Source organism: Zootoca vivipara, chromosome Z1 (genome assembly GCF_965207765.1).
Source record: "Zootoca vivipara chromosome Z1, rZooViv2.hap1.1, whole genome shotgun sequence".
Lineage (NCBI taxonomy): Eukaryota > Metazoa > Chordata > Lepidosauria > Squamata > Lacertidae > Zootoca > Zootoca vivipara.
The window spans coordinates 1296494-1322373 of record NC_142583.1 but is presented as its reverse complement, the minus strand read 5'-3'; the positions used below and the strand labels follow the sequence as shown (position 1 = coordinate 1322373).

Sequence of the window (25880 nt, the reverse complement as noted above, 5' to 3'; positions counted from 1 at the left end):
CTGTCTATCCACAGCCGCGTTCCCTCGGGAGAACCTGTCCAGGGCCACACACTGGCTGAGGGAAGAAGCACTGGGTGGGTGGACCAGAGCACAAAGCAGAGCAGCCCACCCCTCTTCTCCAGAGGCTGTAGGGGGAGGTTTGAACTGGCAGGATACGGGGGGCTTTTGATATTATCCCAACAGGTACAAGTTGCCCCATCTTTTACATAAACAAAAAGCGTAAATATCTTAAGAGCACTGATCAAAAAAATAGTTTGGTTTGGAGAGAGAGGGATGTACAGACAATTTATTTAATCAGGTTTCCTATTTACATTTCACTTTCACATACTATTTTGCTACTCTATGATAACAATTCACTCAACACATCAACAGCCTTTTCATAGAAAAAAAATGAAATATTCATTATAGAACAGTAGTGCATACATTATACTCCTTAAAAGCCAGCCTATACTTTAACACACTAAAAGTTTGGAAGATTTGTTCATTTCAATTTAAGGTCAAGAGATGCACTCGGGTGATTCTAAAATTTTGGTTAGTAGTCATGTTGTAGTGTTCTGGACTTGACGTAATGCTCAACAAACACTGGTGACAGGCAAGCAGCAAAAGGGGGGGTTGGGTAGGAAAGAAGGGGAAAAGTAGGTGTTGCAAAATTAAGGTACCAGACTTCCCTCATATAAACTTTGGCCAATTGTTCAGTGAAGGTCAGAAGGACTCCACATGCAAGAATCAAATCAGTACAACTTCTAGCAGTAACTTACAAAGTTTACCTTTAGCTTTTGTGCCAAGCTGCTCTCTTCCCCTAGTAAAGGGTCTCAAAATAGTGTTTACATGGTTACTATGATGTCTAGATATGTGGAAAGCTGGCTAAGGTAGTAGGGGGTCACAGTTTGCCCATCACCAGTGAATGTGCCTGCTGTCCCAGTTTATGAAAAATGGACTTTCACCCAGTCAAAAGCCAGCAAAGGAACTGCCACAGCTGACTTAGGCAAGCCACCTTCCGAAGTGGAGAAAATGGAGTTCAAGCTTAGGTTTGCAGCTTCTTCTATGCGTAGGTTCCTCCTGTGATGAGCAACTCGTAAGCAGGGTCCCGACTCCTCCTGCAGAGCACAATGCAGGCACATAGCATACCCAGCAGCTGCAGAGAAGATGAGAAGGAAACTGAGAACACAGGAGCATTATTTTTACCAGGTATTGGCTTTCTGAAAGCTGCCCAGACACCACACAAATGCAATTCAAGCCATTCTGTTTCAGGAGGGTATTGCCAGAGCTCTCCCTTCAAGCTACTCTCCATTGTGCAATCCCTCATTCATTCTGTGTTTCATTCAGAATCAGAAGTGCTTGTTATTTGCAACTCCCTTTAGCACCAGAGGTTTTAGGAATCAACCCACCATGGGGGCTGCCATGAGTTGAAGAGGCAGGGTGGGTGCCACCTGGCACATATAGGAACCTGCACGCATATCTGGTTCTGGTACTCAGCAGGAACAGTTCAAATCTGTGGCTGAGACATATGCAGAACTTGGCACAATGCACACTAGGCATGTTTATCAATCACACAAGTGCCCTGACTTAGAACAGGAGAAATGATATTCAGTGAGGCCTCATGGGGGAAAACGCTGCCATTGGTTGCCATGTATTTTCTGTAGGGAAAGTTCAAGTATAATAATAATAATAATAATAATAATAATAATAATAATAATACCACCACCTTTATTGTCAATGTACAACCTGTGTACAATGAAAGTAACTGAGCCTCCCTCCCTCTACACTCAAACACTCAATCTCATTGCACTCTGTGTGCTTGTCATACAACACACCAACCCCGAAAGTCAGTTGCACCATATAAATTTTCCATCCAGCAGCCTAACAGCCCACGGATAGAAACTGTTTTTTAGCCTGTTGGTACGACTGATTATACTTCTATATCTCCTGCCCGTTGTGCTGGCCAGTGACCGTAATCAGGATTACTACTACTCTCCTTCCCAAGGGTAGAGGGTTAAATAGGTGCTGGCCCCAAGAATTTTTCTCGCTCTCCTAAGGCAAAGATCCCTTGCAATGTCATCTAGCGGGCTCAGGGGACAGCCCATGATATCATGCGCTGTGTTCACCACCCTCTGTAAAGACTTTCTGTCCATGGCTGTCAAGCCAACGTACCACACTGTGATACAATATGAGAGGACACTTTCTATTGTAGAAAGTAGAAGGAGGTTGTTTAACATTGTTCTTTCGCAAGACCCTCAGGAAATGGAGTCTCTGTTGGGCCTTCCTAACCACCTGAGTTAATTGTTTTTCCAAGCGAGGTCTTCACTAAGGTAACCTCCCAGGAATTTATAAAGGAAGAGACTCTCTCCACACAACCCCCTCCCCCCGATGTACAACGTGGCTAGTTCCCCCCTCTTCCTCCGAAAGTCCAACACCATTTCCTTTGTCTTGCTAATATTTAGGTGCAAGTTATTCTCTAAGCACCAGGGAGATACTTTTTGAACCTCCCCCCTGTACGCTGATTCATCTCCACCTGTAATTAAACCCATTATGGTAGTATCATCTGCAAACTTAATAATTGCAGTAGATGGGTCAGATGAAATAGTCATATGTATAAAACGAGTACAGGTATGGACTCAGCACACATCCCTGTGGGGTGCCTGTGCTGAGCTTCAGGGAGGTAGATGAAACAGGCCAAATCCTCACTGTTTGTGTCAGATCCCTCAGAAAGTCTTTAATCCAGTCACAGATGGTAGAATAAATGTCTAGTTCCATCAGCTTTTTGATAAGAATGTCTGGAAGGATGGTATTAAAAGCTGAGCTATAATCAATAAACAACGTTCTAACATAATTCCCCGGTCTCTCCAGGTGACTCACTGCAAGGTGAAAGGCTGTAGCTATGGCATCATCTGTTGACCCATTTCTCCTATAGGCGAACTGATGTTTATCAAAATCTGGTGGAAAACATGTCCTAAGGTGTTGAAGGACCAATCTCTCAAAGCATTTCATCACTACAGGTGTTAATGCAGTAGGTCTGTAGTCATTTAGGCAGTTAGTTGCTGTTTTCTTTGGGACTGGGGCAATGGTGGCTGCTTTCAAACATGATGGAACACAAGCCGTTTGCAGAGAGATGTTACAAATCCTTGTCAGGACCCCTGCTAGTTGATCAGCACAGTTTTTTTACCACTATCCCCAGCACCCCATCTGGACCAGCAGCTTTACTGGGATTCACTGCCCTCAATGCAGCTTTCACTTGATGGTCATATAGAATAAGTGGCTGAGAGTTTGTAGGCCGGCAGGCAGGAGCTATGATACCTGATCTTTTTACCTCATAGCGGGCGAAGAAGATGTTCAGCTCCTCTGCCAACAAATCACCAGCCTTAACCGTGTTCCTCGTATTGCCCTTGAAGTTGGTTAGATGCTGCAGTCCCTGCTACACTTGTTTTGTGTTGTTATAGGCTAGGCAATTCTCCACCTTAAGCTTATATTGTTGTTTTGCCGCCTTAATGCCTTTCCTGAGCTTTGTTCTTGCCCCTCTGTATATATCTATGTTCCCTGCCTTGAAGGCAATATCCCGAGCTTTCAGGAGTGACCTTACTTCAGCAGTCATCCAGGATTTGCAGTTCCCATAGACTCTAATGGACCTCTGTTGTTACATTATCGGTGCACACTTTAATATAAGAAAGTACAGCATCTGTGTATCTGTGCAGATCTACAGCTTTTATAAAATCTGAGAATTTCACTGGAGATCAGTTTCCTTTCAAACATAACATGCTAAAATGGTACATCTAAAACACTTGGGGAGCTAAAATTATCGCAAAGAGGGTAAAGGTTCAAACAACTGCTGATTTGTGTTGATGCCTTTTCAGCATGAACCACCACCAGGTAAATTTGACTCAAGAAAAGTGCTTATCTGGTTGATAAGCCAGATTCAAAATTCTCCCTCTGGGTCATTTGAACATGTGGGCGGAGCTGCTCACTTGTCAATTACCTGTCAGGTAACTCTTCCTTTGCAACCCAGCTTGAATTGAAGCAGAGGCTGCAAAGAAAAATCTTTGAAAGAATCTCTCTTGCAAAGGAAACATGAAGACTCGGCAATGTACTTGGTGTAGTCCTGATTCTCCCTGTTCCTACACCTGGTGTCAGATGGATGTGGTTTGATGAAAACCAGACCACACACAGGCCACATAGGAAGAAGGCCTGGTGGGAGGAGAATCCACTGCAAACACCCTTTCCCTGGCTAGCTTCTTGGAGCAGCTTGTGATGGACAATGACATGGGTGAGAGAATAATCCTTCTTCTGGCATCTTGCTCCCCCCACCCAGCAGGGATGGGAATGTGCCAACAGGCAAAGCCTCTTTGCTTGCTGGCATTCCTCAATCTGTTCTGGACCTGAATGTTTATCCAGCCAGTTTTAGGAAGGGCACATTGCACAGTCCCATGTGTAATATCACTTATGTCAATACTTCAGGACCAGTTGCTCTGTGCAGATGTTTGTGTGCTTAGTTCAACACACCCTTTAACCAGTTTTTGAAGAAACAGTGTGTTGGCAATTCTAGAAATGCCCATATTGAGATGAGGCCATTTAAGAACAGTCATGTAGGGATAATGATATTTGAGGGGTTTTTTTGCCCGGTAAACCTGGTCAAAACAATACAGAGAAAATGGGAAAGCTTTGTAAAACTCTCTGTAGGTGATGGAGAACACACACATTAAAAGTTATATATTTTAAGTCTTACCTGAATGGCAGCAAATGCCAGAGCTGCCCAGATAACATACATCATGATCTCTTGTAGTTTCTTTACAACCAAAGCTTCACATCCCTTAAGAAAAAAGAACAAGCCAGTGGTGCTGTTAACGGTAGTATTTCTCTTCTAAAATGCTTATGCTACGTTCTGGGACTCCCCTCTCTTCAATCCAAACCCTTTGCTGTCTGTTAGATTTATGGAGCTTAGAAAACTGCAGATTCCTGCCCTCCAGTGTCCTCTGTACTCTTGCCAGGCAAAAGGGAACCCTTGGCTGTTCTAAGCATTAACCAGGAAGGCAAGAAACGAACAGCTGTCCTCAAGCACTTGCTTACAGTGGCAGCCTTAGAAGAGGGCTGAGAGATGCACTGCCTGCAACAGCAAGGCTTGGCGCTTGCGCTTCTCCGCGGAACCCTTTCAAGGATGGTGCTGCTGGTGATGGTGATAACCTGGGTTTTATAGCATTTTGTTTTAGCATATGAGGACTTATATACAAAGCACTTGGGTGAAAACACAGTGCAAAACCCTTACAGAAGTGTCATCATATACCTGAATTCTCCAAGAGAAAAGAAAAAGATGCATATGGGGGGTGGTTCATAGGTTCTAATGGAATTATATGTCCCAGTTAAGGTATCTGCTAGCCAATATGTAATAGTCAGCAGGGTATGGCAGACAAAATACCAGACCAGGGAACCATTTAGGTTCAGAGCCACCTGTGCCTTGCTGGCTGGGTGGCCTTGCATCAGGTCCGCCCGTGCCCCCCCCCCCAGTCTGGGCTAACTCACAGAGTGGCTCCCTTTCCTTGCAAATTTTGCAGCTTAAGCAAAAGAGCTAGTCACCTCGGCATAAAGGTCTGTGGGGTGAGCCAAACTTCCTGTGCAATTGCTGCTGGTGGCTTTACAGCAGCTGAGAGGGACACTGTTGTTTTTTGTTTCTTTGAACCAGTTTGTGGTCTCCCAGTCACTGTAGTTGTGGATCCCACAGCAGCGCAGCTAGAGAGAAGGAGAGAAAGGGTGAATCAAATTGTGCTCACTAAAAAGGGATACATATTTAGCAAAGCATAAAGGTCTGTGGGGCAAGGCGGCAGGTCCCAGGATTCCTTTGCCTACTTTAGAAAGAGACTTCTTCCTGTCTTGGGTATCTTCCAACTAACGTACTCCAGCACATAAAGCACATGTGAAGAACACATGTGCACCCTTCTACGTGAGCAACATCATACACAGAATCCCTCCAGCTGCTTCCAGGCCAGAGACTGAGGCCAGTTCTCACTGAGGAGGTAGGCCTGGGCTTCCCCAAATCAGGCTTCAGGCTACAGGCAGGAGCTTGTGATGAAATGCTGCTCCACACTCAAAATTTCCTTCTGCACAGAAAGCAAAATGCCTGCAAGAACGAATAAAGAGAAGACCCCTTCTGACAGTATCCTTCTTAGCATTGTTGGCAAGGGAAAAGAGGAATACTATCTTATAGAACGCAACAAGCCAGGAGCTGTAAATGTGGACTTCTTCCCTTTCCAGTAAGCAGCACAGTGCTTGTCTTGACAGTGTTTACATTGGCTCTCACCTGCCTCTGCACATAATCGATGGCACGGCTCGCAGCATCCGGGTTGGTTCCATTATATGTGTCATACACCTTCTTAATACTGTGATTGACTTCAGCCTCCACCTATTAAAACAAACAAGTGCAAGTTCTTTTCTAAAGTTATCCTGTTTAGAGGCCTGCTGAGCCCCCATTGCCTCTATGAGTCTACTGATCAGCGTGTACAGTTAATAGTTCCCTGATGTATCGCTTAGGGGTGCCTCACCTTCTGAGGAAAGGCAGGTGGTGACTTTGGGCTTTTCTCACTCACAAGACGGCTATTGCCATAGGGAGAGCGCAAGCAAGGCTGCTGTACCTTGAATGCAAGACCCAAGCTGGAAGCAACTGCATTTGCTTGTATTGCTCCGGCTCACCATTTAGATAGAAGTGGTGGCCTCTACCAGCCTAGCCTAACCTGGGTATGATCAGATGCTTTGCACTACAACTCTGACCACCCTGGTCCATTGAGCAGGGTGTGGGTGCAAATGGAATTCAAAACAGCTGGAGGGCAAGGGCTTCAAGCTGATTGGCTGGCTGGTTCTCACTACTTGGTCAAAGCCTGATATAAGTAGGGGCCCCAAATGGGGCAAAGTTGGGTTGAAGACTAATGGATGGGGTGAAGGCAAACAGCAGCCTTCTAGTGCGGAAGCTGTTATGTCTGCAACCCTCATGTATTTTCTGGTCTCCTTCGCTTCTACCCCCCCTCAGTCAAGGGGAAAGCTTTGGGAAATTTATTTAACTGAAATCTATGTATTAACTGAGGTGGTCCCTTTCAACTGAACAATTCCATGATTTAATGATTTACTTAAAAGCATTTATAAACACTTAATATTGAAAAAATATCTAAGTGGTGTAGAATAACAAACAATACCAGCAAACAAAAATGCAACTGAAAACTCAAACCACAGTACACAAACATATTAAAACAGTAAGCATCTGACCATAAAAAACTGGAGAGATCAGTAAGAGTTTGAGGCCCCGCAACAAGCAACAAATGATGTATGATGTTAAAAAACACATTTTAATACTGTACATTTGTTAAAAATCCAGCTCAGGTTAGAGCTTGGGGCTGATAACGCCAGGTTTGCAGGTTCGATCCCCGCATGGGACAGCTGCATCCTCAGGGTCCCTTCCAGCTTTATATTTTTTTGATTCTGTTAGCTACAGTCATCCAACTTCCTATTTTTCTATAGCTCTTTATCTCTTTGAAATTTTAAAATACTTTTCTTAGCATGTGCCCACTTTATTTTTACATCTATAATTCCATTCCAATAGCCTCCAGCAATTTTATTTATCAGATATACAATGCTACAGAATCCTAAACACATTTAACCACAACACTTAGCACTTAAGAAGAGAAAACTACCTTTGCTCTGTAGATATAGCCCAGAACAACCACCACAACTTCAGTGATAAAAACCAACAGAAGGATGATCACAAACTGCAAGAAAAAACATGCTATGTTGGCAACTTACAGTTTTGTGAAGATATAACTATTCTATTTATAGGTTACACCAAGATAATCTATTAGATAATCTATTAAGTCCTTCGGTAATGGTGAATGCATTCAATACCCATTGTGTTAAGAGTTTCAACTCTACCGGTAATTTGAGGAACCAAATGCACCATTTCAAAAAGATCAAAACAGTTGTCAAATTCAGCATACAGCTTCTTTAGACAAGGAACACTAAGCTTAGGAAGTTGACTCAGCATTCTAAATGGTGCATTTCAAGAAGCAATTATTTTATAATAAAGACAGGTAGCATTTACAGCAACTATGAGGCTCTGAAACACACTGGCAGTTCTGAGGAAATGCTTGCCAGTGTGTCAAACAGAAAACCCTTTCCAAACATCAGACTTACTGTAGCGAGTCCACAGCGGCTTTCCCGGATCGTGGCACAACAGCCAATCAAACCAATGATAAAGAGAAGTGTCCCCACTGCTATGATAACCACTGCAGGGATGAGTGTATAAACATCTTCAAAGAAGTGATCGTAGTCATCGTATGTGATGAAGACATAGGCTCCCACATAGCACAAGATGCCAGCTGCAGCCTGCAAAAACAAAGGGAGGGAAATGGTAAGATCAGAATTCCGTTTAGCCTACCTTTTAGCCTAACACACAGGTTTTCAGGCTTCTGCTCAACAAATATACAAATATTTTATGGGGTGATTTCTTTATAGTAAGTTCAGAAATGGTAAGATCAGAATTCCTTTTAGCCCAACACACAGGATTTCAGGCTTCTGCTCAACAAATACAGTGGCACCTCGACAACCAAACGACTCAACTTCCAAAGGTTTCGACTTCTGAAGTCGACAACCCCAGAAGTCTTTATGCCGTGCGTGCAGTCAGCGCATGCACAGAAGCGCGGAATTGCACTTTGCGCATGCACAGAACAGCCGCTTCAAGAACCGAAGACTTCGACTTACGAAGACGGCCGCGGAGTGGATCGTCTTCGTAAGTTGAGGTACCACTGCATATGAATATTTTATGGGGTGATTTCTTTATAGGTTATGCTGTAGTTGAGTAATACCAAACTAAATGCAGCATTATGCAAATCTATGGTTGCAATCATAACCACTTAGTACAAGCTACTGGTTAAGCATGAACCACAGCAAACTTCAGCATGAGATGCTATTAACTGCCTCACACACAAGGCTTCTACTAAGGATTGAGGTGCTAAGCATTTCATCCCTGACAATGAACGACCTACTTTCTAGCAGATGGGAAATGTACCAACTCTTTCCCCTCTCAACTTGAGGAACTGATATTCCTCAATCCCAGGAACCAGAAATGCTACATTATATGTCGTATTTTACAGACCATAACATGCACCAGACAATAACACACACCTAGTTTTTAGAGCAGGAAAACAAGATAAAAATATTCTGAATCAAATGTACTAAACCAGGCATGTCCAACAGGTACTAATAGATTGTGATCTACTGGTAGACCATTGGATGTCTGTGGTAGATCACTGGTAGATCACTGGCTGCCCCCAAAGAACTCAGCAACTTTGGCGGCCCCTAAAAAAAGCTCTACATCTTTGCCCTGATGGGAGTTGTAGTCCCTAAACATCTGGAGGGCGAGTTTGGGGATGCATGTAACTCTGAAAGATTGAGGAGTCCATTTTAGTTACATTAAAGAATGAATATAATGTCAGAAGGGGACACATCTAGATACATCGTGAATTATGAGCTCAAGGAACACAAGGTTTTAAACATAACAAAACATAATACACAAGAAATACAATCCCAAAAGATTTTATATTGAAGATTCCATTTGGTTTTATTTTAGTTCATTTTATTTATGAGTCTTTTATAACGGAGAGGAGCTGGCGTCGAAACTTTGAGAATCTGTGAAAGTGTTGAATTTTTATTAATTTTTAAAGTGATCGTAGGGTGCAACCTCTGGCTGACAAGCTATCGAGGTCTGCCCATTGTGATGTAATCGGTCTGGAATTTACACCCTTTTGTGTTATCTTATATCCCCTAGTTACAGGTAGGTAGCCATAGAAACAAAATAAAAAAAAATTCCTTCAGTAGCACCTTAAAGTCCAACTAAGTTTTTATTTTGGTATGAGCTCATACCAAAATAAAAACTTAGTTGGTCTTTAAGGTGCTACTGAAGGAATTTTTTAAATCTTATATCTCCTGTCAGCGGCTGTTGCAGCTTAGCTCCTGGTTTTTGAAATGCAAAAGGCAAAAGTGTTCACTTTGACAAAATTTACTGTTCACTTTCCCTTTGACAAGTTTTACTGTTTGAAGTGTATTTGACCACACAAGGCTGTTATCCCAAGGTAGTGAGAGAGGAACTGCAGTTTAATAATGGGAGACTCGGGTTTTATTCCAGCAATGAGAACAGGGTAAAATACCATCTTTCTGCAGCCCTCTCTGACCCTGGGGTCACTCTTCCCACCCCTGCCCCTCCAATGCTGGCAGGGGTGGGCGGAGAAGTCCGATTTCGGGCTTCTCCTCCCTCCCCGCCCCTCCGATGCTGGTGGGGGTGGCGGTGGGCAGAGCAGTCCGAAATTGTCACTTCCCCGCAGCTGGGAGCCATGGCTCCGGCAGCAGAGGCATCCCTCCGCTTGAGGGATCCCGCTGCTGTCCAGTGCATTTGCTCCATAACACACACAGACTTTCCCCCTTCGTTTTTAGGAGGGGGAAAGTGCGTGTTATAATCCGAAAAATACGGTATTACTCATTGCGACTGCACCAAAAGTCATTGCCAACTTAAGCCCCATTGCCCAAATCCAGCAAACTTCCAATTCAAGCTGCTGATTGTGCTAATAGTGCAAAATTATTTCCACTTCCAACTGTGGGAATGTTCAGGGTGGCAGGAGAGGATATATTGTTTATTAATATCTTTCCTAACTTGCATTAGCAAGTTCCTTTACACAGCAGAAAACTTGTTGCAAACTTGTGGAGTTTCTTAAGACAACACGCAATTCAATCTGCCTTGTCCAGATTGAAATGTGTTCTAATATTTTCCTGGTAAGACCCCTTGAATCCCTCCTAAAAGAATAAAGACATCACAGTCTTATTCATAATTAACAAAAAGAAAGTTTACTCACAATCAGGTAGAGCACAGTGTGATCCCTGAAGGCAGGCTTAAAGTTTCAAATATATACAAACTGTTTTACCCCACAAGGGAGATTTACCTAGTGACTGCAGTTAGCAGTCCAGCAGTTCACAGGACGAAAGGAAGATGGAAAAGAGAGAGAGGCAGCATACCTTGGCCTTTTACCAGGTCTGGAAAGGTCACGCCCACCCACTAGTCACATGCAAGGAAGGATGCTCCAGGCCAGGAGGAACAGGAAGTTGCGACTGGCAGGACCAAACATTTCCTTGCATGTCCACTCTAGCAAAACAAGGAATGTTGTACTTGACTACTCCCGGTGGATTACATCCCACACCAACACCAGCAGCATTAATGCTGGCTAATGTTTTTCTAGCTTCCATATGCATAAAGAGGTGCTCTCACATAGCCTCAGGTAGAGTGGGTTAAGTTCCACAAACCAATCACAGGATCACACCATAGGTCCCAAGTCTGATCCTACACGGGATATTCATCAAGCAGTTATAATTCTTCAGAACACGTGCTAGAAAAACTCAGTTATATCTGCTGCTTTCAATTTATGTACAGCACTAGAGCCGTCAGGCACAACCTTTTGGCCAGAACCACCTGCAACGTCTGGCTTCAATGTAAGCAACTTTGCCGGATGTCTCCAAATCTATGTTCTTGAGGACAACTAGGATTGACTACCTGAAAGGAGTGTTAGAAACTGGGATAGAACAGCTATTTGCCACATGGCTCCTGGAACCTAGGCTACGGCCACAAAAAACCTAAGTGGCTAGTCGCCTTTTCTTCACAGTTCAGCAACACTTTATATTTGTTTGTTTTTTAAAATCCATGAACTAATTCACAGCTTTTTTAAATCCATGAACTAATTCACAATTCACATCAGTGACACACTTTTAATATCACATGTTTCAAAGCAATTCTTAATTGGACACCACAAACGTAAATGGGGCTCAGCCCCTGTAAGAACGGCCAAAACCATGTCATTTGAATAATTAAATATTACAAATACCAACATATGTGTGTGTGTAGATAAATATTTAGATAATTAATATGTGCCCTTTTACCCTAGCCTTAATAACCTCAATCTCTCTCTCTCACTCATACACACACACGGCTTTAGCCATTGAGGTCCCCATCCACGCACACTTTACTTGGGAGGAAACTCCACTGAACTGTAGGGATTTACTTTCAAGTAGAAGACAGTCTCCAGATTAGGATTGGAAATAACCCTTTTCTTTTTCCAAATGGTACCCAAATTGCTTCTTTTGTTTCTTATAAATTGTATTTTATTGTATTACAGTTTGAATTTCATAAAATTATACTGCTCTTCCCCTCCCTTCTTTTTTGTCTTGGGTTCCTTGGTCCATTAGCATCTGTGCCTGGTTTTGTGAAGATTTTTGGAGTGTTTTTATTTTCACTTGATTGGGACTTTAGACTTCTGGGAGTGTGACTTATTTCCTCTCCCTCAGGAAAAGCAAGGGGAGAAGTAAGAGGCAGACACCCACCCATTTTGGAGCCTCCCTTAAGATGGGAGAGAAATGCAAAACCAAACAGGCAGTGCTGCTATACGCTACTGCTCTTTTTCTCTTCCTTACACACAAAAACACACACACCAAGCAAGCAGACACACAGTTGCTGCTCAGGGTCCAATTTCTCCTCCTCCTCTTCCCCTCCCCCTTTCAGGGGGGTCCCTACAGAATCTGCTGCAGCAGCAGACAAGCCCATTACTCTGGCAGCTTCAAGGAAGGAGTTTCACAAGGAAAGAGTGAGCCTTGCAAGCCTGGAGTCTCTCCACAGGCAAGGTCTACCCATTTTAGTGGATGGAAGTGAGAGGAGACAGAGCCAAAGGGAGAGCCCCGTGTGGAAGCCCCCTCAGGGCCGGAGCTGTGAGTTGCTCTTCCCCACCATCTTGTCTTGCCTGGGCCAAGTTAATAATAAGAATAAATAATAAACACTGCAGCACCTCTCTGCTTCCACCAAGCAGCCACCCCATCCGGCCAGCCACGCGGCTTGGGGAGGGGGAGGCACCTCAGCTTGAAGGTTCACACCCGCCCCCTTCATGACGCCCAAGCAGTCTTTCTGAAGGAAGCAGGGTGGAGTTCAGGTGGCACTGCGGCCAGAAAAGAAAGAAGTTTCTCCGCATCTCACAGACTGGCTGGAGAAGTCAGGCACAAATAAAGCGACCAGAAATCTTGGCTGAGTCTCATCCCAGACACCCTGGTTAATTTCAAACACTGCCTGAAAGCAGGAATTGTGAAGAAGGCAGATTACCAAAAACTTTTTTTTTACTTGGTCCAAACTTTAAATCTGATTGATATTTGGAAAGCAAAACATTTGTTTGATAAACAGTTCACTTTTTATCCCCATGTCCATGACAGCAGTTCGAGGACAGATGCCTTATGGATTTCCAAAGAGTTGGAGCCCAAAGTAAAAAAAAAGAAAGAAAAAATAATCCCAGAACACTCTCAGATCACAATTCCATGATAATGGAAATTCAAAAAGAAAGTCAAACTTAATTTAGATGAAACACTCTGGGCAGCTTTCAACAGAAAAATAAAATAAAATAATCAATTAAACATTAAAAGCCTCCCTAAACAGGGCTGTCTTCAGATGTCTTCTAAAAATCTGGTAGCTGTTTTTCTTTTTGACATCTGCTGTGAGGGCGTTCCACAGGGCGGGTGCCACTACCGAGAAGGCCTTCTGCCTGGTTCCCTGCAACTTGGCTTCTCGCAACGAGGGAACCGCCAGAAGGCCCTCGGTACTGGACCTCAGTGTCCGGGCAGAACGATGGGGGTGGGGACGCTCCTTCAGGTATACTGGACTGAGGCCATTTAGGGCTTTAAAGGTCAGCACCAACACTTTGAACTGTGCTCGGAAACGTACTGGGAGCCAATGTAGATCTTTCAAGACCGGTGTTATGTGGTCTTGGTGGCCACTTCCAGTCACCAGTCTAGCTGCCGCATTCTGGATTAGTTGTAGTTTCTGGGTCACCTTCAAAGATAGCCCCACGTAGAGCACATTGCAGTAGTCCAAGCGAGAATTAACTAGAGTATGCACCACTCTGGCAAGACAGTCTGCAGGCAGGTAGGGTCTCAGCCTGCGTACCAGATGGAGCTGATAAGACAGCTGCCCTGGACACAGAATTGACCTGTGCCTCAATGGATAGCTGTGAGTCCAAAATGACTCCCAGGCTGCGCACCTGGTCCTTCAGGAGCACAGTTACCCCATTCAGGACCAGGGAGTCCTCCACACCTGCCCGCCTCCTGTCCACCACAAACACTACTTCTGTCTTGTCAGGATTCAACCTCAATCTGTTAGCCGCCATCCATCCTCCAACCGCCTCCAGGCACTCACACAGGACCTTCACCGCCTTCACTGGTTCTGATTTAAAAGAGAGGTAGAGCTGGGTATCATCTGCATACTGATGGACACCCAGCCCAACCCCCCCCCCCCGATGATCTCTCCCAGCGGCTGCATGTAGATGTTAAAAAGCATGGGGGAGAGGACAGAACCCTGAGGCACCCCACAAGTGAGAGCCCAAGGGTCCAAACACTCATCCCCCACCACCACTTTGTGAACATGGCCCAGGAGGAAGGAGCGGAACCTCTGTATGACAGTTTCCCCCAGCTCCCAACCCCTCTAGACGGTCCAGAAGGTTGTTATGGTCGATGGTGTCAAAACCCACTGAGAGATCCAGCAGAACTAGGAAACAGCTCTCACCTTTGTCCCTAGCCCACCGGAGATCATCAACCAGTGCGACCAGGGCAGTTTCAGTCCCATGATGAGGCCTGAATCCCAACTGGAAGGGATCCAAACGGTCCGCTTCTTCCAGGCGTGCCTGGAGTTGTTCAGCAACCACTCGCTCAATCACCTTGCCCAAGAATGGAAGATTTGAGACTGGGCGATAGTTGGCCATATTGGCCGCATCTAAAGATGGTCTTTTAAGAAGCGGTTTAATAACCGCCTCTTTCAGCGGGTCTGGGAAGGCTCCCTCACAGAGAGCAGCATTCACCAACCCGCGAAGCCCATCGCCCAGCTGTTACCGGCTAGCTTTTATAAGCCAGGATGGGCAAGGATCAAGGAGACAGGTGGTTGGTTTCACTCGTCCAAGCAGCCTGTCCACATCCTCGGAGGTAACAGATTGAAATTGATCCCACGCAACTGGACTAGACAGGACTCTAGCACTCTCCCACCCCATTAATGAGTGTGTGGGAAAGGCACAAGGATTTAATAGAACAAAAAATACCTTGGTGGCTGACACCAATAGAAGCTTCTTTACTCAAACCGCTTGGCAAAAAGGGAAAGTGGCCTACATATAGAGATTTATTGGAAGATCAAGAAGAAAAATGGAAATTAAAAGACTATGAATAAATTTTCAGAGTTGGTTGCATTACACACAATAAAATGAGATGTTTAAGGAGGTTTAGCTATACAATTTCTAGATTTCAAAAGGAGGTGATAGAAGACGTGAAACTACTGAAGAAAGCATATAGCATTCTGCTAGAATGGTACTTTATAAAAGAAGGTACTTTATATCATATGTGGTGGGAATGTAGAGAAGTCAAGAAATTTTGGAAGATGATATAAAATGAATTGAAAAAGATGTTCAAAATGACATTTGTGAAAAAACCAGAAGCATTTTTGTTAGGGATTCTAGGACAAGAACTGCCAAGGAAAACAAAGAACCTATTTATGTATGCTACAACAGCGGCAAGAGTCTTGTTAGCACAAAGATGGAAGAATGAGGAAATCCCAACGAAAGAACCATGGCAAGAAAAACTGATGAGCTACGCGGAGTTGGCAAAGCTGACATATAAACTACGTGAGAAGGACAACCGTGACTTCAAAGAAGAATGGGAACTTTTTACAAACTATTTAAAAAGACAACAAAAGGATTTGGACTCCTTGGCAGGTTTTGAATAAACATGAACAATTTATTAATAGAACACGTGATAGATAAAGCAATGATATGTACAATTTTATAACATGCAGAGAACAATATATACAAACAAACCAGAGAGGGGAGCTGAGGGAAGTCCTTAGAGCAGGCACCCCCAAACTTCGGCCCTCCAGATGTTTGGGACTACAATTCCCATCATCCCTGACCACTGGTCCTGTTAGCTAGGGATCATGGGAGTTGTAGGCCCAAACGTCTGGAGGGCTGCAGTTTGGGGATGCCTGCATAGCTGCCAAGTTTTCCCTTTTCTCGCGAGGAAGCCTATTCAGCATAATGGAAAATCCCTTAAAAAAGGGATAACTTGGCAGCTATGGATGCTGCCAAGGTGGGAGAGGGAGGGATGGGAGGGGAAAATGGGGGGAAATGTAATTGGTTATGCTATTGGTAATTTGTATTGTTTAAAAGTTTTGTTTCAATAAAAAATATTTTTTTAAAAAAAGAAAAACAACATTGGCATTCCCAAAAAAGAAAAAGGGAAATTGTGGAGACGGGCCTGTCCCGGATTATAAACCACCAGCTCACCATTAACTATCAATACAAAGATCAATTGTGGGCAGTGTTAGAAATTACCCTGGCACCAGGCGTGTTTTTTGTGACTGGCGCAGGGCCAATTGCAACAATGTGGAGATCTAGAGATGCCAGGCTGGAGAAAACAAAATGTCACTTACAGGAGGATCTGAAATATTTCTCTTGAAGTTTGAATTTCTTTTATTCTGGATTGTTTTATTTGATGTTTTAATGTGTTGCAAACCACTTTGAGATTTGTTCTTTAAAATATAAAGCGGAATAATAATAATAATAAGAATAAGAACAACAACAACAACAACAATAATTCCACTGCAAAAAGGGTGCCTAAACATTCTGTGGTGGCAACTGTAATCTAGGGCTAAAGGTCCTAACAATGAGTGTGGGGAATTCTAAGCAAAAGTGCAAGATGAAGACAGGCTGACCCCAAATATGGAGAATGGATATTCCGAACTGGAGCCCATTTGCAAGGGAGATTGTAAGTTCTTGGGACACACATCTGTATCACCATTCCTTTTGATTATTAGCAATCACAGGCTAACTATGGCTTGAGCAAAGGTATCTACTTTCTCCCATTCACAGAAACCTCAATGTCCCTGAACTACCAGGAGAGAACTTGATCTCTGCACTCATCGCCCAGAAACACTCACCCATCCATCAAACCTGATCATAGTTATTAATGGTTCTTCAAGGGTAACAATGTTAAGCGTGTTTGCATGAGGAAATCCCAAGCGAGTGCTTAGCTGCACCTTCATTAAACATGCAGGGATTCAGTTGGCAGTACAAATACTAGTGTCCATGGAGATTCCCTTACGTATCTGAAAGAGAGGCCTGCTTCTAGATTGACTGCGCAGAAGGAAAAGAAGGGAAGCTCACCAGGAGATCACTGAACTATTTGTAAGACAGCTGCAAAACTTGCAGCGCACATGGGGTCCATCCCAGCACAGCATTTCTGCTCTTCAGAAAAAATGCATGCACAGCATCACTGAAACACAGTTGCATTAGAGAGAACACAAGGATACTGTCATGCTTTTTAATTTTAAATTCATGAATCAAGTAGGTAATGAAGGTGGCTGCAGTCTACAAATGTTTGCTTATTTATGCCACTGTAGCACAAGTCTGACATCTTGTTTTTTATTGTGATGAATCTCTAATAATGGGGTCCCATTAGCTGCATTTCAGAAGGAAACACTCTTGAGTGGACATGGCCCCCATGAAGGGGGAGGACGGTGCTAACATTAATCTTTCAATGTTTTAAGAGATCCTCAAATTGTGGATATTAAAAGGAAGGCCTGCAAAATGCATTGACATTTACATAGTTATTTTGCCACGGTAATTGTGGCATCTCAGGTATGCCCAACCTTTCATAGAATCACAGAGTTGGAAGAGACCACAAGGGCCATCCAGTCCAACCCCCTGCCAAGCAGGAAACATCATCAAAGCATTCTTGACATATGGCTGTCAAGCCTCTGCTTAAAGACCTCCAAAGAAGGAGACTCCACCACACTCCTTGGCAGCAAATTCCACTGCCGAACAGCTCTTACTGTCAGGAAGTTCTTCCTAATGTTTAGGTGGAATCTTCTTTCTTGAAGTTTGAATCCACTGCTCCGTGTCCGCTTCTCTGGAGCAGCAGAAAACAATCTTTCTCCCTTCTCCATATGACATCCTTTCATATATTTGAACATGGCTATCATATCACCCCTTAACCTTCTCTTCTCCAGGCTAAACATACCCAAGCTCCCTAAGCCGTTCCTCATAAGGCATCGTTTCCAGGCCTTTGACCATTTTGGTTGCCCTCTTCTGGACACGTTCCAGCTTGTCAGTATCCTTCTTGAACTGTGGTGCCCAGAACTGGACACAGTACTCCAGGTGAGGTCTGACCAGAGCAGAATACAGTGGTACTATTACTTCCCTTGATCTAGATGCTACACGCCTATTGATGCAGCCCAGAATTGCATTGGCTTTTTAAGCTGCTGCATCACACTGTTGACTCATGTCAAGTTTGTGGTCTACCAAGACTCCTAGATCCTTTTCACATGTACTGCTCTCAAGCCAGGTGTCACCCATCCTGTATTTGTGCCTTTCATTTTTTTTTGCCCAAGTGTAGTACTTTACATTTCTCCTTGTTAAAATTCATCTTGTTTGCTTTGGCCCAGTTGTCTAATCTGTTAAGGTCATTTTGAAGTGTGATCCTGTCCTCTGGGGTATTAGCCACCCCTCCCAATTTGGTGTCGTCTGCAAACTGGCTCAGGATGCCCTCAAGCCCATCATCCAAGTCATTTATAAAGATGTTGAATAAGACTGGGCCCAAGACAGAACCCTGTGGCACCCCACTAGTCACTACTCTTCAGGATGAGGAGGAGCCATTGATGAGCACCCTTTGGGTTCGGTCAGTAAGCCAGTTACAAATCCACTGAATGGTAGCATTGTCTAGCCCACATTTTACCAGCTTCTTTACAAGAATATCATGGGGCACCTTGTCAAAGGCCTTGCTGAAATCCACAGCATTCCCTTCATCTACCAGGCTTGTAATTCTGTCAAAAAATGAGATCAGATTAGTCTGACATGACTTATTTTTCAGAAACCCATGCTGACTTTTAGTGATCACAGCGTTCCTTTCTAGGTGCTCACAGACGGTTTGCTTAATGATCTGCTCTAGAATCTTTCCTGGTATTGATGTCAGGCTGACTGGGCAGTAATTGTTTGGGTCCTCTCTTTCCCCCTTTTTGAAAATAGGGACAACATTTGCCCTCCTCCAGTCTGCTGGAACTTCGCCTGTTCTCCAGGAATTATCAAAGACTACATGCCTTTCATGTAGCAGGATTTTGAAGACTCATCTGTACAGGCAGTCCTGCAAATAAATGGTATCTTGCGAAAAGGAGTGTTCATAAGCATGTTGCTGGAGAGGTATTATTCAAAAATAATGAATTAGGTTGCAATCTCAATCCCATATGCCTGAGAGTAAGCCCTTTTGATTTCAGTAGGATTTATTTCTGTGTAGAAATGGTTAGGATTGTGCTGTTAAGCCTGTTCTTCCAAAAACTTTGATATAATAGACATTTAACTGTGGCTGCTGTACTTGCTGAAAACGAAACATAACAAATTTGGCAGAGAGAGAGATTGAGATTGTGTGTGTGTGTTTGTCTACACCCACACACCCCAGTATTTACAAATACTTATGGTTGGCCACTATTGCTGAAGCTGAACCCCATTTATTTTTGTGGCGTCCAATTAACAATTGCTACTAAATTATTATTACTGTACATATGTGGTATTACAAATGTGTCACTGTGTATTAGTTCACATGTTTTTTTTAAAAAGAGATTACTGTAATTGGTTAAATGTGTAAATGAATTGTAAAATATATTAATGTCAGGCGCCTCTTCGCCACCGCCGCAGCGCTCAGGGCGCTTGTCCCCAGTCGCCCACGCAGATCCCGGGCTTCACCTGCAGCCGCTCCCGTGCAGCCGCCACGCAGCCCCACGCAGATCCCGGGCTTCACCTGCAGCCGCTGCAGCTGCTTCCTGCTCCGCCGACGCGTTTGGATCCTTGGATCACGGCGTTTCTTCTGCTCCCCAGCAGCACGCAAATGGGAGGGCCGGAACCCCGCTGAGCTCCGCAGCTCCGCAGTATTACGGTATTATTGTGCTTTGTTACAAGGGCAGCCTTGCCATTTTTTTCTGCTCCCCGGCTCTCAACGGGTCCTGCGCGGTGCGCTGCTGCCGGCTCTCAACGGGTCGGGGCTCGGCGCAGCATGCTGTTGCCAGCTCCCGCTCGAAAAAATAAGACATCCTCCGAAAATAAGCTGTGGTGTGTTTTTTTGGAGGAAAAATAAATATAAGACGTGTCTTATTTTAGGAGAAACACGGTAGCACCGCTGACCACTGATGGTCCATGGAAAGCAGTTTGGAAATGCCTGTTGTAGGCATTGCAACCACTGATGCAGCTTGGGCTTCAAATTATGTCCATGCATGTTCACTGAATAAGTTTCTCATCAAACATATAAAGGTTGTCAATACTGAGAGACAACCCCCATTCCCATCTCTTGACTGAAATGCAGTTCAAAACTATAGCAGTTGTTGTTTTGTAAAAGGCATCACAAAACAGAGAAATAGCCCTGCTGGAACATGGTCCAGCATGCCATTTCCACTAATAAGTCAACCAGATGTCATAGGCAGGATATAAAGGCAAAAGCCCTCTTCTGCTATTATGTCCCAAGAACTGGTATTCAGAGTCATACAGTCTCTGACCCAAGATTGCCAGAACCAGATGGAACAGGTATCATTTGCAAATGCATTTTGCCCTCTAAAGAACTGCTTTCTCCACAGAGAAGCTGCAGAAAAAATGTAGCTGGTCAAAGGAGCCAGGAACTCAAAAAGGCTGAAAACCTCTGGCTTAGTATTGAAAAATCTCCCAATGTGTAGCAACGGGAAATTGGGGGGGGGGGAGAGAATGGGAAAGAAAGGTATGCAGGACAACAATGGCCTCATTCTCTTCTGTTCACTTTGTAACCTGAGCTGGCTCTTCAGCACTACCAGCTTCCTTGATCTGTGTAAGAACAATGAAAGTGGGCAAGCAAGCTTCTTCCAAGATGAAGTTACATGCAATTCAAGGCTGCCGTGAAAGAAAAAGTGCCCAGAGAGATCCCAAGAGAAACAGTATGCTCCAGGTCAACAGAAACTGATGCACATCTAAGCAACTCTGAGCCACTTGTTCTGCCTTAGGAACTCACTGCTCTCAAAAGGTGTTCACATTACACTTGTTCAGTTTTGAAGAGGAGGAGAGAACATTACCTGCAGTTCTAAGTTTCAATCTTAGTAATAATTCATAGGCTCAGGTACTAATCAATCTTATTTGGTGCACCTATGCAGCACTAAGCTGAACCCAGACAGGAGCCAAGCTAAACAAGTACACATGCAACAGCTATTAAGGAATGTGCTGCAATTGTTCTGTACAACACAACACCTTTGAGAGCTGTATGATAGAAAAGCCACCAAGAAAACAATTTTTAAAAAATCTGCAGAGAACCTCCAGCTCTCTGTTCTGTAATGCTCTGGTGTGTTTTTACATTTCTGTTAAACAGCTACACACATTAAACCATTGGTGAGACAGATATAAAACATCTAATGATGCCCTGGCTGACCAAGTGTTAGGGGAGTAAATATATCCCTATTCTGTACTAAATGTGCTCCATGTGAAAATTGAATAAGAACATAAAAAGCAGGGTATCTAGCTTGATCAGACCAGAAGTCCAACGTCCTTTTTGTGAGAGAGGCCAACCACAAACTGGGCATGAAGGAGATTGCCCTTTCTTACTTTTGTCCACCCCTCCTCTGGCAAACTGTATCCTGCACATCTGCCTCTAAACAAGGGGCTCCATTTGCCTCCAGTACAGAGAGTGCTCTCCTCCTCCACTCATTTGCCAAATCGCCTTCTAAAGCCATCCCATCATGCTGTGGTGATAAATTCCATATGAATTGTGGGAAGTGCTTTCTATTGCTTTACTAACCCAACTCTACTGCCTGTTAATTTGACAAGCCCCAATTCTTGTATATCCTCATAAAAGAGGCACCATCTCGTTAAAATAGCAGATGAATTTCCTAATTTCCTGTGATGAAAAAACCTAGCATGTTTCCGCTGTCATTTTAAAGAGTACAGTAGTTTCTCCTAGTTGCAGAGAAAAATGGATTTGAATACCAGAAACCCTCCTCAAATATACAGTGACTTTTTTTGCGCATGTGCAGACGTCATATCCGGTGCACTTCCGGGGCGGTGCAGCACCAGAAATAGCTTGTACGCATTCGTATGGGAGCGCGTTCCCCCGCCCTCTGGCCTGTGCACAAGCTATTTCTGGCGCTGCGCCGACCCAAAGATGGGCAACCGCACTGCAGCACGCTGATAAGAGTGGGCAGCGGGGGCCACACAATTGGCTTGCGCGGGCCACATCTGGTCCCCAGGCCTTAGTTTGGGGACCCTGCCATACATCTTCCACCCTCCTGCTTGGCACTTTAAGTATACAATGGTCTGGTTGAAATCTTTTATAAGGCACTGTTTTTAAAAAGCCTTGCATTTGCTTCAGTGTTCGCCTTTGGTGAACACTCAGCGCCTTTGGTGACTCAGGAAAGCCCCCATGGAACCAAGCGGAGATTTCCTGCTGCAAGGTTTCTGCAGCTGAGTATCTGGCATTCCCTCCCCAAAAGCCTTTTTACATGCTGAAGAGTTCAGGTGTTTCAAAAAATTGAAAGTGCTCCCACCTCTTGGGGGGGGGGGATAGCAACTAGCCATTCTGTTTTTGCTCCTGTAACCCAGGTTCCAGGAGGCAAATAGCTTTTCTGTTCCAATTTCTAACACTGGTTTGCTTACTTTTGTAGTCTTTAAATTATAGCTTGGTTTATTTTGACTTTTTACTTGTATCTCTTTAATTCTACTTTCCCCTTGTATACAAAATCACCTCTATGATCTAAAAACAGCTGTGGCACAAATGTTTCTGTTTGCAGCTATATTTCTGCTGCTGCAAACTACTGTACCCTAATCTTATCTGGGACGTTTGATGAAGAAGGATCATTGCCCAGTGGCAAGGCACCCAATTTTCATGCAGTGTGTCCCAGATTCAATCCCTGGCATCTCCAGGTAAGACCAGGAAGAGTACCTGTATATTACATACTCCAGCATCTCCAACAGACATGACACACACACACACACACACACACACACACAGTGTGTATGTGAATGATTTGTGCTTGTAAAACACTAGCTCATATACAAGCAGACACCTAGGAATTATTTATACCAAAGACATGATGGTCAAAAGTAGCATGATGGTTCAGTAGCTTACTGAAAATGTTCCAAAGCTAATAACTCTATGCAAATTCGTGCAAATAGCACAATTTTTTTTCTTTGAACTGGAAAATTTTCTTATGTCCTGGACTAAAGTGTGATCTAACGTAGCATGTTTATTTTATTGGGTATTTTTATTTGGTAAACAAAACTAAAAACTTTGAAACTGCCTAATGTTGTATTTGTAATTGACATCTATTCATACTACCATACCAAAACAATTTGCGGAAAATCAGAAAAAACTTACTGAGAGCTGCCAAAGAAACATGCCACATAACACTGAAAGGACTAGATGTTAGTAACAACTGAACTGTAGAAGTAAGGTACTATTTATAGCAATGTTATTTTTGCTTATTAATATAGTATTACTGCATTCCAGAGCCTTTTTTCCAAACAGCTGGCATAATGAATCTGGCATTACAGTAATTTGAACTCTAGCCCACTGGCGCTTGAAGGTTATACTGCACATGCCATCATGTTCTTCAATTGTATTCCCTTAAATTAGGTTATGCTGATGTCATGTGTTCCTTCCCATCTCTCCATCTTTTAGAGGTATTTTTTTTCTAAACTGCTGTTCTACTAACCTGCATACATCACCTTAATATTGACAACAGCCCCTTCCCCCTGAGCTCTAAGCTCAGCTAGATATAAATTTTAATATGAGCGGGAATAAAGATTTGGCACAAACCATTTACGTAAACAGAACACAGGGCCAGTCTTGAAAACTGCACACTTTGTGCCCGACCTAATCTTAAATACCACCTCTGCCACCCATGTACATTTTCATAGTTTGGGGCAGACCCAATCCCCACATTTTCCTATGCAGTACAGTTGTTGCTTGCTCAGATCAGCGCCGGGTTTTATGTTCCCTTCTCCAAACTATTGGGAAGGATGAAGTTGTGAAGCAAAAGAGGTAGGACCTCAACTGGGTCCACAAAAGCCTCTTCCTCCAGCCCCACGGCTGGCAAGCCCCCCCCCCCCCCTGCTGAGGCGGCCTTGGATTTTTTCCCTAACCAAGCAACTATTCCAAGGAGCGAAAACCGTGTGAATATAATTTGAGGGACAGCGCATCCCCCCCCCAAGGGCAGGGGGAGGGGAGGGGAGGGAAGGGACTGCGAGGCCGCATTTCCCCATCCCATTTCCATCCCGCAAGGAAGGGTCCATGGAGTAGAGCCCGGCCCTCTCTTCCCACATTCAACATGATTAAGCCACACACAACCCCCGAGGCAGGGCGGCCCCCCGGCTCCGCGAGAGACGCCGAGGGGGTCGCCCTTCACGGGATGAGAGATCCCCTCCCGCGGAGGCGCCTCCGCTTCCCACCCCCGCGACCGGAGCCCGTGCAGGAAAGAGCCGCGAGGCCGAGAGAGAGGCCGCGTCCCCGGGTGATTCCTCGCCCGCCCCTCGCCACTCAGGCCTCGCTTCCTTCTGCTCTTCCTCGTGCGCAGACCTGGGGGCGGGTCCGTCCCGCGTGTGCAGCGTACACACGTACAGTTTATACCCGTGTCTGAGCAGGGAGGGAAGCGGAGGGGGCCCGACAGAGGCGCCTTCCTCCTCTCCCCTCCCCTCTCGCCCCCCCGCTCGCGCGGTGCCTCACCCAGAATATGAGGTTGAGGAAGACGAGGACGGTCTTGGAAGACGTGACCCCGCACTGTCCCATGGCCGGCGCCCCTTCCTCCTCCTCCTCGGCTCTCCGGACTGGGATCCCTCAGCCGCCCTGCGCCACGTGGCTCCACCCCTTTGTGACGCCATCGCGGCGGCGGGAGGACAAGGCTCGCTGAGGCTTAAGATGGCGCCACCCGCGTCACGTGATGCCGGAGGACACGCTCGGGCGGCGGAAGGGCCTCTAAGATGGCCGCCAGCCTGCTTCGTCCGGGGGCGAGAGAGGAGGAGAGAGATTCCCGGGAAGAGGAGGGCGGCGGGCCGGGGGGGGGGGCGAGAGGATCCCTCGCTCGCCCCGCCCCACACGTGACGCACTTGAAGCCGAGGTGGAAGGCCGCAGGGCGTGTGCGCACGCGCGTCGCGGCAGGCGGGGCGAAGTGGCCCCCCCGCCCAAGTGGGGCCTGGCGCGGGGGGGGGCGAGAGACGCCCCTTCGCCTTCCTCTGGGGCTGCCGTGGGTGGGGGGCTTCCTCCTCTGCCTCCTCTCTGAGGGGCTCGTCTATTCCTGCAGGAAGCCGAGGCCGGCGCCGGGGTCGGCAGTGTCCCGGGGGACCCCCAAAGCGCAGCCGCCTTCCTCCGCGGGACGAAGGCCTTCCCTCGTTTCTCTGCCCTCTTTCTCCCCGCTGGGCAGAAGCATCTCTGGTCGCCTTCCGCTTGCTTTTTCCTGCTGCAGCCTTTCTTCCCAGAGGAGTCGTCCTTCACCCCCCTGGATCCTTGGGCCCCGAGGGCCTCCTGGCCCTTCCCTCAGGGCGAGAAGTGAGGTTGCAAGGAACCAGGCAGAGGGCCTTCTCGGTGGTGGCGCCCGCCCTGTGGAACGCCCTCCCGTCAGATGCCAAGGAAATAAACCGCTACTGTATCTGACTTTTAGAGGAAAAATAAAAATATTCTTCCAGTAGCACCTTAAAGACCAACAAAGTTTTTATTTTGGTATGAGCTTTCGTGTGCATGCACACTTCTTCAGATACACTTGAAACAGAAGAGTCAGACCCTTATATATATACAGTACAGAGGGTGGTGGGGGT

At 45.2% G+C, this 25880-nt stretch overlaps 1 protein-coding gene across 2 annotated transcripts; it reads right to left on the bottom strand.

Moving 5' to 3' along the window:
- Positions 1-271: 271 nt before the first annotated feature.
- Positions 272-24885, bottom strand: TSPAN3 (tetraspanin 3). 2 transcript variants are annotated; one of them, XM_035112179.3, is made up of 7 exons: positions 24796-24885; positions 8161-8352; positions 7665-7739; positions 6284-6385; positions 5563-5715; positions 4718-4801; positions 272-1135 (listed from the first exon to the last, which is right to left on the bottom strand). In XM_035112179.3, the coding sequence occupies exons 1-7, from the start codon at positions 24856-24858 to the stop codon at positions 1043-1045; spliced, it is 762 nt and encodes a 253-aa protein (XP_034968070.1). In that variant the 5' UTR covers positions 24859-24885; the 3' UTR covers positions 272-1042. The 2 variants fall into 2 exon arrangements, with proteins under 2 accessions (XP_034968070.1, XP_034968071.1); XM_035112180.3 differs by lacking the exon at positions 7665-7739.
- Positions 24886-25880: the final 995 nt, after the last annotated feature.

Bases quoted from the DNA above. Each gene is read 5' to 3' on its own strand.
- TSPAN3 (XM_035112179.3), bottom strand. From the start codon at position 24,858: ATGGGACAGTGCGGGGTCACGTCTTCCAAGACCGTCCTCGTCTTCCTC. The intron at 6,386-7,664 runs GTAGTTTTCTCT...TTGTTTTAATAG, and splicing joins GCTATATCTACAGAGCAAAG to GTGGAGGCTGAAGTCAATCA. The intron at 5,716-6,283 runs GTGAGAGCCAAT...CCTTCTCTCTAG, and splicing joins TCGATTATGTGCAGAGGCAG to CTGCGCTGCTGTGGGATCCA.